This window comes from Pseudorasbora parva, chromosome 22 (assembly GCF_024679245.1).
Source record: "Pseudorasbora parva isolate DD20220531a chromosome 22, ASM2467924v1, whole genome shotgun sequence".
Classification (NCBI taxonomy): domain Eukaryota; kingdom Metazoa; phylum Chordata; class Actinopteri; order Cypriniformes; family Gobionidae; genus Pseudorasbora; species Pseudorasbora parva.
Genome location: NC_090193.1, coordinates 40,641,334 through 40,655,027, shown reverse-complemented (window position 1 = coordinate 40,655,027; position 13,694 = coordinate 40,641,334). Strand labels below are relative to the sequence as shown.

The 13,694-nt window shown below is 40.0% G+C and overlaps 1 protein-coding gene across 6 annotated transcripts; it reads right to left on the bottom strand.

The window, feature by feature from the left end:
- Positions 1–2,335: 2,335 nt before the first annotated feature.
- LOC137058761 (Fc receptor-like protein 5) lies at positions 2,336–13,346 on the bottom strand. Of its 6 annotated transcripts, none has more exons than XM_067432173.1 (9): positions 13,255–13,346; positions 13,104–13,130; positions 12,704–12,964; positions 8,590–8,883; positions 6,152–6,421; positions 4,744–5,037; positions 2,760–2,894; positions 2,660–2,688; positions 2,336–2,577 (listed from the first exon to the last, which is right to left on the bottom strand). In XM_067432173.1, exons 1-8 carry the CDS (start codon positions 13,283–13,285, stop codon positions 2,669–2,671), a joined length of 1,332 nt encoding a protein of 443 aa, XP_067288274.1. In that variant the 5' UTR covers positions 13,286–13,346; the 3' UTR covers positions 2,336–2,577; positions 2,660–2,668. The 6 variants fall into 6 exon arrangements, with proteins under 6 accessions (XP_067288274.1, XP_067288273.1, XP_067288270.1 ...); XM_067432172.1 differs by having other exon boundaries at positions 2,336–2,574; XM_067432169.1 differs by having other exon boundaries at positions 2,660–2,894.
- Positions 13,347–13,694: the final 348 nt, after the last annotated feature.

Genomic DNA, 13,694 nt, shown 5'->3' with positions numbered 1-13,694 from the left:
TTTACAATGACACATACTGTTGAATTTAGTTTTGATAGTCAAATAAATGCAACAAAACAATGGTAAAAACACCAAACAAGGACGTTTCAGCAACACTTATGAAAGTTATAAGACCTTAGTTTGGCAACAGTGCAACCTACTGGTGTAAAGTTGTAAATTAAGGTTAAATCCGAGCCTAAAAACATCAATAGCGCTCCTCCCACACAATAATCGCAATATACTTCGCGATCTGTTATTTTTTAAACAAAGTCTGTGCAATAATATAATCAAACAATAAATTACGTTTGGCGCTCTTGACGTTTTGGCGCGGTTTTCCCTTTACGCCTCACAGTTCAAACGACACGTGACGTGAACCAACCGACGACGCACGACGGTCTCTTACCACTAGTAGGCTTCTAATATAGTACAGAATAAACATGAATATACATTAAAGGTATGTATAAATAACTTACTTAAATGAATCATGTCTCAATCGATCAATCAGTGTTTCAACCGACGATCAATAAATCAGCTCGTCACCTAAATATTTACCTCAGAAAAGACATTCAGTGACCATCAACTCAATAGTTTAATTGTTCAGGGTGTCCGCGGGGTTTTAAAAAGTATTAAAAAGTGATAAATCCAAATGGTCAAATTTAAGGCCATTAAAAGTGTTAAATGTCGTCTCAGAGGTATTATTTTTTCAGACTATCAGGTGTCCTATTCTGATTTTTTGTTTAAATATGGGCTTTAGCATATCTGGGCACATAATCAAAGATCGTTCGTCTCCGTCTCGGCGTGTGTTTGATGCTGACGTCATATTCAGCGGCCGTTCGGCATCCTCTCAGAGCACAGCGCGCTCAACAGAAGTGGCTGGCTTACGGTTTATTTTAGACTTGCTTCAAGGCATATCTTCAACGACTGTCCCCATAAGAGCAATCTTAAATGATTTATATAAAGTCTAAAATGAACAAAAAGAGTTGTGAGAGAATGAGGCGCGACCCATAGACAGTGAGATCCGCGTGTGTGTCTGCTCTTAAAGGGACAGCAGCCAATAAAGCTTCCTGTCAGGGAACAGAGAAAATGACTCGCTGCTCTTGACTAAATAACTTGTGTAGCTTTAATAAGGATTAACTCTTTAATTGATAGTTTATGCAGTGCAGACCGCATATATGATAACTTTATTACATTTCTGTATATTTCCTAACTGTTCAGACAGGAAGGGCAGGAGTAAACATGACATTTATGATGGGTTTATGTTAGCATTGTTTTAAGTTTACTTAAATTAAAAACTGTTATATTTTTGAAGCCTAATAATAAATGTAATTTTTTTTTAGCTGTATTAATATCAGTAATACTGGCCTTCCTTCATAAAAAGATGCCCTTTAATAAAGTCTTTAAAATATACTGTCTTTATGTTGTTTCTACATTAATTTGATTAACTGTGAAATCATTATATTAAAAAATATATTAAAAACGTACAAAAACATTTTTTTTAATTGCGATTAATCACAGACAAAATGTGTGATTTATCTAGTTAAAGTTTTTAATCGATAGACAGCACTAGTTTTTAGTATTTTGTTAAATTCAACAACTTATCACTGTTATAGAAATGTAGGGAAAAAAACACTTAATAATTGAATTGCTGAATTACCAATTATTAATGTAAATCAGATGTGTGTGCAGTAACGCTTCCCCTTAACCAACCTTTGTGAATGTTGAGATGTATTTTACTGTGTCTGAATGATAACTCATCACAGATTTCCTCCTGCTGTCGATTCTAAATCTATTATTTTTTGTATGTTATATGTCAAAATCTGTAAATAATAGAAAGGTCGCTGATTAACACTTCCAATTCAGTGTCGTGAAAAATATTCTGAAGGTAGTAAAAAAGGTATTAAAAGTAGTACATTTAACTTAAGGATTGCTGTATATACCCTGTTGTTATAGATGTCTCATTAATCTGCGATCTTTCATGAAAACTTGTCATGTTAAATGTGTAACTCTCTATTTGTATCTAACTGACAAGCTTCCCTGTAGTGTACAGCTTTTTAGTTAAGAGAGATTTGTTTTCCTTGAGAAAAATTGACGTGATATTCAAATGAATCAACTGAAGATCATAATTAAATCAAATCAAGAGCTTGAATAAGAATCGAATTGAATCTTTAATTATGTCAAAACCAAGGCCTTGTTTTTAAAAGTCCTTCACAGAAAAAAATGTATTATTTATATGAATTAATATTTAGAACTTAGATTATTTTTTTTACAGTGTTAGATTGTCATTATGTTAACATAACAGCATCATGTTTTGGCCCTGCATTTTTTATTAACTATTAAAGCAAGTAAAATAGCAACATTTGGTAAATGAAACATTTATTTGGTATATAAAAGCTTTACATTTGTAATGATACAACAGATTTACGACAAAATGTTCAGCTTCAACCATAATTAAATACACATGAGGTCTTCAGGATCACTAAACGAGTGTGTTAGAACAGGTCTGATCTGGTCTGGTCTAGGCCTCTAACTCTATGGTGTCTGTTTTCATTTCCACAGTTTGAGGTTCATAAGGAGATTTCAGCTGGTTCGTTCATTCTGCTGAGAAGAACAGAAGAGAGGTAAGATCCGTTCCTTACAGCAAAACACAGCATCACATCCAAATTAAGCTTTTAAGACTCACAGTATCGCCTCAGACTTGGCTCTCATCCTCTGACAAAAGGAGAAAGAACAGCATGAAAATCTGCCAAAAACACATGACGAAATGAGTGGACAAAACTTACGGTCGCTGCAATGTTCGCCAGAGTTGTTTTTGCGCTTCGTGTACCAGAACATAAAATATGAGCCTCCGATGATCACCACCGACAGAAAACCACAGAAAACTAACGCAATGACCTCCATGGGCATCGCTGCCAAATCTGTGCAAATACGAAACCATAATCAACTGTCTTTAAAGTCACCATGAACTCAAAAAGGACTATTATTTATTTAAACTATTATAAATGATTTAACCGTGTACATCATTGTTTTAAATTCAAATGAATCAGAATAATACTGACTTCACGTGCTATCGTTTCCGAGGTAAAATTTGCACATGAACGCCCTCTGATGTCGTGTTGGGAAGTTCGGAAATAATTTTGATACCCAAGTCCCCGAAATGGGCGTGGCTTAACCGTTAAAAATGGCAGATGGGAGACGAATTTCTGCTGTGGCAGGTGTTTTTTTAAGCTATTTTCCCACAAAAATTTCATTGTCTTGCCTTGTCGTTAAAATAGTACATATTTACATAAATGAATAATCATTTGAAGCATATATTGTGTATTTTAAACACATCGAAAATCGCATCTAGTTGACCATCATTCCAGAATAGTGAGCTAGCTGACTATCTAGATAGTGTGGCGATGTGCTTTCGTGTTGTGCTGCTAGTGTTCGCCAGTGATTCTATGATTTTCTGGGACCAGGAAATGACTGAAATGGTTATAGTGTTAAAATAACATTTTCCCCAAGACGCACAAAAGTATGAACCTGGCGTCCTCCATTATTTCCGACAACAAAGCGCCTGAACACAGCAAGCTCGAAATCACGACTTCTGAAGTAGGAAGTAGGAAACTTCCGATAGCAGGTGAAGGCAGCATATCTTGATGAGGGCGGGGCCACCTGTCACTCACATGAGATCCACCAATAGCAAACCACAACCATCCAATCAAATCCCCACAGACACAATTAAGCGCCGCCCTACATTTGTTCTTGTTTGAGAAGCGTTTCACTCGCATACAGCACAATAGATAAGAAAAGGCTAGAGGAACTTCCATTTCTTCTTTTCAACTATAGTCTTTTCTCCTCTATTATGCCGTATATCGGAGTGAATCGCTTCTCAAACGTTGGGCGGGGCTTGATTGTCTGTGGGGATTTGATTGGATGGGTGTGGTTTGCTATAGAAACTGAGCATATATATAGGCCACGCCCACACCGGGGGGGGGGAAACAATCCAACGCTCTCCATTGTCTTTGTATTGCGTGAAGCGGTTGCTTTGTCTTTTTTTACAAATAACAAAACACAGAACCATTTCTAAAAGCTAATATGTGACAAGTTGTACAGCAGACAAGCTATTAAATATATAAATACGTGCGTTTAAGGAGACTAAAGTGGACACATGCGATAAGACGTGAAGCTTCAGCAGGAAGAATGGGTCAGTTTTGGGATCCTGACACTCAGAATGTCTACATGTGCAGTAAACATTCTTTCAAATATCCAAATGTCAGTTTTATATATTATATTTTCTGTCCCTGATTACTTTCTCCTCCAGTGAGTGTAGATCTCAGTGTAATATAACATCTCTCGCTCTGTCTCTATTGCATGTATGCACTTTAATGTCTTTAAACGCTTGTTTTTTGGGTCAGCAGCTTATAAACACTTCTGTTTTTTGTTGTTGTTTTTTTAGCTTGTTTTCTGTCCACCTTGTCACATATCAGCTTTTAGACACTGTTAGATTTTTTGTAATAAGTGGAGGCGCTTCATGCAATAGAAAGTCAATGGAGACGGTTTGTTTTCTTCCCGGTGGGCGTGGCTTTCATATTATGACGCGTGTCGCTCTGTCTCTGTTGGCTAATCTCATGTGAGTGACAGGTGGCCAGCTCTCGTCATCAGAGAAGAGATGAAGTTATTCTGACTCAAGATTATTAACACAAGATCATTTAGAATAAAAGATGCAATTTTCCATAAAAAACAAAAAAATAATTGGTGACTTTTTCTTGAAATTCTCTTCACCTCTCTTCTGTATGAGGATGTCCTCGCTCTCCACCCAGATTGAGCTTTCGTTGAAACTGTCCCTCACGCGGCAGCGGTAATGGCCGGAACTGATGTCTGTGAGGTATAAGATCTGACCGTGATGGATCAGCATATAAGCGGCGCCCTCTGGTGGAAGGGAGGAATGGTTCAGAGACCAGGAGAATGTGGGAAAGGTTCCTCTTCCGGGGATGCATTTGAGCTGAGCGGCTGCAGCCACTGAGTCGGCATCATAGAGGTATGTTACATTCACACGCACAGCGCCACCTACTGGAACTAACACAAACAGGTTAAGAAACACTTTCACAACCACAATATGTAATTTTTCGTCTGTTATTTTAAACAGAGGCATGTTTTTACTCTTGAGTGGGCGGAGCTTTTATTCTGCCGCGAGCACTTTGGCTTCTCTGCTCGTGTGTGTGTAACGCAGCGCTGTTTTATCATATCACACACGTGTGTGTTAAAGTGATGTAATAATGCTACTCTGTGCATTGGCCTGGCGCTACTATAAGACACTTATTCACACTGCAGTGAGCGAGATCATATTAGGTATTGTAATGGTATTGGATTGAGATCTGGGGAGATTTGGAGGCCGAGTCGACGCCTCAAACTGGTTGTTGTGCTCCTCAAACCATTCCTGAAGCATTTGTGCTTTGTGTCAGGAGCATTATCCTGCTGGAAGAGCCACAGCCACCAGAATACCGTTTCCATCAAAGGCTGAACATGGTCTCAGCAATGCTTAGGTAGGTGGAGCGTGTCAAAGTAACATCCACATGATTATCCACTGAATTGGCTCTATCACCCTCTCTCCTCTCCACCTATGGCTGGTGTGTGGAGAGCGCACTGGCGCCGTTGTACTGTGGCTGCCGTCGCATCATCCAAGTGGATGCTGCACACTGGTGGTGGTTGAGGAGAGACCCCTGACATGAGTGTGAAGCGCTTTGGTTGTACAGTAGTACATTTGAAAGCGCTATATAAATGCCTCATTCATTCATTCATTCATCCACATGGATGGAGGACCCAAGGTTTCCCAGCAGAACATTGGCCAAAGCATCACACTGCCTCCGCCGGCTCGCCTTCTTCCCATAGTGCATCCTGGGGCCATGTGTTCTTTCAGCGGGGTCAGAGGTCACCCTGACTGGTCCATACGCCTCAAACTGAGCTGCTCTGTGTATTCTGACAGCTTTCTATCAGAACCAGAATTAACTTCTGGAGCAGTTTGAGCTCCAGTAGCTCGTATGTTTGATCGGACTACACGGGCTGACTACACAAACACAAATGGTCGCATTATTATTATTATTATTATTATTATTATTATTATTATTATTATTATTATTATTATTATATTACATTTAGAAATAATGTAAAACACCAGTAAATAAACACTCACCCACGTGTAAACGCACAGGATCAGACAGGAGCGTCTGTGTGTCTGCCTGCACTTTACATTGAGCCGCTCCCATATCCAGACCAATAGAGACGGGCTGAATGGACCAGGACTCCAGCGAATCCACACGCTGCACATCCATCTCCAGCCCATCCACCAGCAGAATAAACGTCACCGGCGGAGACCCACGAGCCGAACGGCAGCTAATGTTGGCCATCAAACTGGAGCCATTAGAGAAGACCGTGAAGGACAGCTTGGGCGTCGAGATGTGCTCTGAAAATCACACAGGATGTGAAATAGGACGCATTTACAGGGTTAGTTCACCCAAAAATGTAAACTCTGTCATTAATTCCTCCAGTGGTTGGCCAGCCGTCAGACCTCCGCTCATCTTCACACACAGATGAAGATATTAGTGTTGAAATCCGATGGCTCAGAAAGGCCTTCATTGACACCAATGTCATTTCCTCTCTCAAGACCCATAAAGGCACTAAAGACGTCGTTACAAAGCCCATCTCACTACAGCGGCTCTACAATCATTGATGAAGAGGCCAGAATAGAGTTAGTGCTAAATAACTAAATAACGACTTATATAGTGATGGCCGATTTCAGAACAAAGCTTTATTTACATTTACATTTATTCATTTAGCAAACGCTTTTATCCAGAGCGACTTACAAAAAGGGGAGCGCACTAGAATCAACGAACCATGCAAGGGCAACAACCTGAAATTGCTGTAAGAAGTCTCAGTTAATCGAGCACAGTACAATATATATAAATATATATATATACACATTTTTTTTCCCTCCCTCTCCCCCCCACAACAATCAGAAAATGTAATTGTATAGTTAAAGGGGTACTTCAGCGCTGGGAAGATGAATCTGTATTTAAACTGGGTCATCAATGCAGTAGAAATGTGAAATTATTTTTGAATTTGGTGCCTTCTAGACTGAGAAAAGACAGAAAATGTATTTTTGTCTCATGGGGATGAAAGACAACAATTCCCAGAATGCTTCGCTGCCCTGTGAGGCCATTCCCAACGCCACCAACTTGATTACTGAGTTAGAGAAGACACTACAATTAAAAACTGAACGTGTCTGTTCAATATAATGAGTGAGTCGCCGCGCGAGTCTCACAGCACTGAGCACTGACTGCAGGAGTGATGAGAGCTGAGGTAATCGCGACTACACTCGCGGCATACATTCACAACGCGAGTTCAGTCTGGCGCGTTTCAGTTAATGCCTTTACAAGCTTAACTTTCATAGAAATTAATTTGAGAAGTTAAAAGACTTACATTGCTCACCATAGCTCCGTTTAAATGAGTGCCTGCAGCTGCGACCTGAGCTCTCCCTGCGAGCTGAGTGTGATCTCCATCCCCCATGCGCGGATTCAAAACATGCAGAAATGGCTCCCTCTGCTGGCTGTAGTCTTTAGCCTTTGGGCAAACATTCCTCCTATGATGCAAAAATCGTCAATTTGCATCATAGGAGGAATTTTTCCAGACATAAAATGCATAAATCTCTAGTCTCAGGGAGATATGAGGGGGGAAAGCACAATAATTTGAATATACTCCAGGGTTTCTACTGATACAAAGCCATATGCTAATCGCTGAAGTAACCCTTTAAGTGCTAGTCTTTATTGGTCAGGTGCAGTTGGAAAAGGTGTGTCTTAAGATGCTTTTTAAAAATGGCTACAGACTCGGCTGCACGAATTGAGATCGGCAGGTCATTCCACCAGGTGGGAACGGTCCAGGATAAGGTCAGTGAGAGAGATTTCATGCCTCTTTGGGATGTGTGTGTGTGTGTGTGTGTGTGTGTGAGAGATTTCATGCCTCTTTGGGATGGAACCACGAGCCGTCGTTCACTCACAGAACGTAAGCATCTGGAGGGTGTGTAAGTCTGAACAAGCGAGTCTAGGTATATTGGTGAGGAGCCAGTGGTTGCTTTGTAGGTGAGAACCAGTGTCTTGAGCGGCCGTTGGCAATCAGTGCAGTCTAATGAAGAGAGGCGTGACATGCGCTCTCTTCGGGTTCGAACCGTTATGAATCAGTGAATCGATTCATGATTCGGATCGCGTGTCAAACTGCTGAAATCACGTGACTTTCACTATAAAGGTGTTATTTATTTTTGTTTTTGCGCACTAACTCTATTCTGGCCTCTTCATCAATGATTGTAGAGCCGCTGTAGTGAGATGGGCTTTGTAACGACGTCTTTAGTGCCTTTATGGGTCTTGAGAGAGGAAATGACATTGGTGTCAATGAAGGCCTTTCTGAGCCATCGGATTTCAACACTAATATCTTCATCTGTGTGTGAAGATGAGCGGAGGTCTGACGGCTGGCCAACCACAGGAGGAATTAATCACACAATTTACACCTTTGGGTGAACTAACCCTTTAACAGGATATTGAACAAAAACACATGAGGACTTGAATGCTGTCAAATTTTTACTTTTCACGGTGACAAAGAGATTTCTGCTGCTGGAGAATCTCGGATTGACCTCCATCTGGTTTTGAGCTGTGCACGAGTATGTCCCAGAATGCCGTTCACTCGCCGCATTAACAGTGAGAGCGTCTCCAGAGAGCCGGTAGAGGTCAGATGAGGCGTTCACTTCCTGTTTGTCATGATACCACGTGAAGGATAAATGCGTCCCTTTCCTGACGAGACAGCGCAGGGCGAGCTTTTCTCCTTCATAGAGGACTGGAGGATCCGGACTGGAGCTCAAACTGGCACCAACAACTGGAGCTGACCGGGACAACACATCACAAACAGCCATCTGTCAAACAAACACCAGGGCCCTGGTGTTTGATTGACAGATGGTGTTAGCTCTGGTGTTTGATTGACAGATGGTGTTAGCTCTGGTGTTTGATTGACAGATGGTGTTAGCTCTGGTGTTTGATTGACAGATGGTGTTAGCTCTGGTGTTTGATTGACAGATGGTGTTAGCTCTGGTGTTTGATTGACAGATGGTGTTAGCTCTTGTGTTTGATTGACAGATGGTGTTAGCCCTAGTGTTTGACTGACAGATGGTGTTAGCTCTGGTGTTTGATTGACAGATGGTGTTAGCTCTGGTGTTTGATTGACAGATGGTGTTAGCTCTGGTGTTTGATTGACAGATGGTGTTAGCTCTGGTGTTTGACTGACAGATGGTGTTAGCTCTTGTGTTTGACTGACAGATGGTGTTAGCTCTGGTGTTTGATTGACAGATGGTGTTAGCTCTGGTGTTTGATTGACAGATGGTGTTAGCTCTGGTGTTTGACTGACAGATGGTGTTAGCTCTGGTGTTTGATTGACAGATGGTGTTAGCCCTGGTGTTTGACTGACAGATGGTGTTAGCTCTGGTGTTTGACTGACAGATGGTGTTAGCTCTGGTGTTTGATTGACAGATGGTGTTAGCTCTGGTGTTTGATTGACAGATGGTGTTAGCTCTGGTGTTTGATTGACAGATGGTGTTAGCTCTGGTGTTTGATTGACAGATGGTGTTAGCTCTGGTGTTTGATTGACAGATGGTGTTAGCTCTGGTGTTTGATTGACAGATGGTGTTAGCTCTGGTGTTTGATTGACAGATGGTGTTAGCTCTTGTGTTTGATTGACAGATGGTGTTAGCCCTGGTGTTTGACTGACAGATGGTGTTAGCTCTGGTGTTTGATTGACAGATGGTGTTAGCTCTGGTGTTTGATTGACAGATGGTGTTAGCTCTGGTGTTTGATTGACAGATGGTGTTAGCCCTGGTGTTTGACTGACAGATGGTGTTAGCTCTGGTGTTTGACTGACAGATGGTGTTAGCTCTGGTGTTTGATTGACAGATGGTGTTAGCTCTGGTGTTTGATTGACAGATGGTGTTAGCTCTGGTGTTTGATTGACAGATGGTGTTAGCTCTTGTGTTTGATTGACAGATGGTGTTAGCCCTGGTGTTTGACTGACAGATGGTGTTAGCTCTGGTGTTTGATTGACAGATGGTGTTAGCTCTGGTGTTTGATTGACAGATGGTGTTAGCTCTGGTGTTTGATTGACAGATGGTGTTAGCTCTGGTGTTTGATTGACAGATGGTGTTAGCTCTGGTGTTTGATTGACAGATGGTGTTAGCTCTGGTGTTTGATTGACAGATGGTGTTAGCTCTGGTGTTTGATTGACAGATGGTGTTAGCTCTGGTGTTTGACTGACAGATGGTGTTAGCTCTGGTGTTTGATTGACAGATGGTGTTAGCTCTGGTGTTTGATTGACAGATGGTGTTAGCTCTGGTGTTTGATTGACAGATGGTGTTAGCTCTGGTGTTTGATTGACAGATGGTGTTAGCTCTGGTGTTTGATTGACAGATGGTGTTAGCTCTGGTGTTTGATTGACAGATGGTGTTAGCCCTGGTGTTTGACTGACAGATGGTGTTAGCTCTGGTGTTTGACTGACAGATGGTGTTAGCTCTGGTGTTTGATTGACAGATGGTGTTAGCTCTGGTGTAGACATGTGCCGATTTTCGATAATGCGATTTATCACGATAATGAATATGCACGATATTGTTTTCGTGGGCACTTTAAAATATCGTAAATAATAATTTATTAACAATTTATAATTTTTTTATAATGCACTCAAGAATACTTTGCCCATCAACCGTATAAATGCCAACACCGCTGCGTCAAAGATACACGCGCTCAGATATAAACAAGCCCAACGTGTGTCTGCACATGACTGAACCGGTGAAGGAGACGTGCTGCTGAAGTGCCGCTCAGTGACAGCAGAGGGCGCTGATGAACTGCAGAATGCAGCGGTTACCCCGGAAACCAGCAAACAAACAAAAAAATGCGTGTAGTTTTTAAAACAGCCATTCGTTTTTGAAATCTCAATGTTGTTCATCACAGCACCAAATACTTAATACTTAAAGACTTCATAGGCTATTTATTTTCAAATTTAAACATTTTTATGTTTTAATCTGGACTACAACATACCCTAATAATTAGAACTGTTCTAATTATTTGTTATTGTTCAGTAAAACTTTGAGACATACGACTTCATTAGTTAACATGTTAATTCATTTTTACCAAACTGACAATGAAAAATACTTATAAAGAATTAATCATTCTATGTTCATTTCTTAGTTACTTTTTAATAACATTAAAATCAAAATCAAAATAACTTTTAATGGACCTAAGATAAAACTAACAATGATCAGTATTTCTTAACTAACATTACCAAAAACATTATACTTTCTGTACCAAATGTAGCTATTGCTCAATCTTAGTTAATGCATTAAATAATGAGACCGTATTGTAATTTGTAAGCCTAGCTGTTGTTCTTTATAGCCTAATTCTTTTGCACTTTAATCTGTTTGAAAATTGTACTTTTACATCTCTGAAAAAAATCAAGAGACCACATTGATTTCTCAAGAGGGGTCTCTTAATTTTTTTTGGTATATATTTTTGGTGCATTATTGTATTTAAACATCCAGTTATTTTTGTTCTTACAAAAATAGTTCTTAAAGCTGTTATACTATGGCAACACTTTTTTTTGCAACTTATTTCAATATCGTGATAATGTCGCATATCGTGATAAAACTTCATCAATTAATCGCAACATGAAAAATTGATATCGGCACATGCCTACTCTGGTGTTTGATTGACAGATGGTGTTAGCTCTGGTGTTTGATTGACAGATGGTGTTAGCCCTGGTGTTTGACTGACAGATGGTGTTAGCTCTGGTGTTTGATTGACAGATGGTGTTAGCTCTGGTGTTTGATTGACAGATGGTGTTAGCTCTGGTGTTTGATTGACAGATGGTGTTAGCTCTGGTGTTTGATTGACAGATGGTGTTAGCTCTGGTGTTTGATTGACAGATGGTGTTAGCTCTGGTGTTTGACTGACAGATGGTGTTAGCTCTGGTGTTTGATTGACAGATGGTGTTAGCTCTGGTGTTTGATTGACAGATGGTGTTAGCTCTGGTGTTTGACTGACAGATGGTGTTAGCCCTGGTGTTTGATTGACAGATGGTGTTAGCTCTGGTGTTTGACTGACAGATGGTGTTAGCTCTGGTGTTTGATTGACAGATGGTGTTAGCTCTGGTGTTTGATTGACAGATGGTGTTAGCTCTGGTGTTTGATTGACAGATGGTGTTAGCTCTGGTGTTTGATTGACAGATTTTTTGAAAATGGAAATAAATACTAAAACAGAAATAAAAATAAATGAAACCTAAATACTAATAAAAGCGATCAAAGCACATAACAAAAAGTTTAAAATGAAACTGGAAAAAAATAAAAAATAAAATTAAAAATTAATTAAACCTAAAGAGTAATACTTAAAAATAATGACATAACAAAACAACAACAACAAAAATACTTTTTTGAAAGGGAAAATAGCTCAAATTTTAACCAGAAAAAAATGAAATGCTAAAACTATTTAAAAATTAATAAAAATGACAAAACAAAATTACTGAAACGCTCATAAAAATGTACTATATGAATAATATTGAAATAAGCCGATTGCAGAGCTCAGTGTGTCAGTAATTCAGACGTGTGTGTGTGTGTGTGTGTGTGTGTGTGTGTGTGTGAGTGTGTGTGAGTGTGTGTGTGTATACTCACTCACGGCGTGGAACTGGACCACGCTGCTGGTTTGCCCTTCCGCTGTGACCCTGCAGTAATACTTGCCCTCTGACCCCTCTGTGACCGGCAGGTGGAAGGTGACCGTGACGCCGGTTTCTGCTCCAATCAGATCCCCCGCGTCCTTGTGGAGTTCATAGGTCAGAGGTGAAGACCAGCCGGGGACCCTGCAGTGAAACTGGACTATAGATCCCAGATAGGCCTTACTGGGTCCAGACAAAACCGGTTTCAGACGCGAGCCGCCTGAGCGTGCACACACACACACACACACCATTTAAAACAAGGTCAGTTCATGCATTTAGCTTAAATATGCAGCTTATTTTGTAGTTGATAAAAAATGTAATTGATTTAGATGAGTGAAATCAAGAGTAAAAAGAAGTACCGATTTCTGTCACAAGCCCCAACAAACCTAAAACGCAACAGAAGAATCCAGGAAATGACATTCACTGTGAACTTCATGAGTAAAATAATCATATAATAATTCATAAGTGTTTCATTAATGGGTTTCTGTCATAAAAATATCAATAACTCACCATAGATTGACATGAGAAGGAACCGCGGCATCCTTTACTCTCTACTGATGTGTGTGTGTGTGTGTGTGTGTGTGAGAGAGAGATATACTCTCATCATATGTTCACTGGAGATAACACGCTTCATCTCTGTCACTGAAGGAACGACAAAGCTCCACATTATGAGACACTTTTACACAATCATTAAAAACTTTCCATCACTCAAAATGTAATGAAGATTAACTGAAATAAAATATAAAACACTTAAGCAGACGCCAAGGCAACATTTCTCATCTTTATTTAGTATAAATTAAAACACTAAAACTAAACATTACAACTAACAGACATGCATACAACACACTAAGACTTAAAGGTGCACTGTCATTTTTTCATAATAACTTTTATTATGCCACAGTTGTCGGCAGGACTTTTATTATGCCACAGTCACACCGACTGAACAAAAT

Excerpts from the sequence above, each read along its gene's own strand:
- LOC137058761 (XM_067432169.1), bottom strand. The coding sequence starts at position 13,285 with ATGCCGCGGTTCCTTCTCATGTCAATCTATG. Across the intron at positions 13,131-13,254 it reads CCTTCTCATGTCAATCTATG|GTTTGTTGGGGCTTGTGACA; the intron begins GTGAGTTATTGA and ends GTTGCGTTTTAG. Across the intron at positions 6,422-8,589 it reads TCTCTTTGTCACCGTGAAAA|AGCACATCTCGACGCCCAAG; the intron begins GTAAAAATTTGA and ends TGTGATTTTCAG.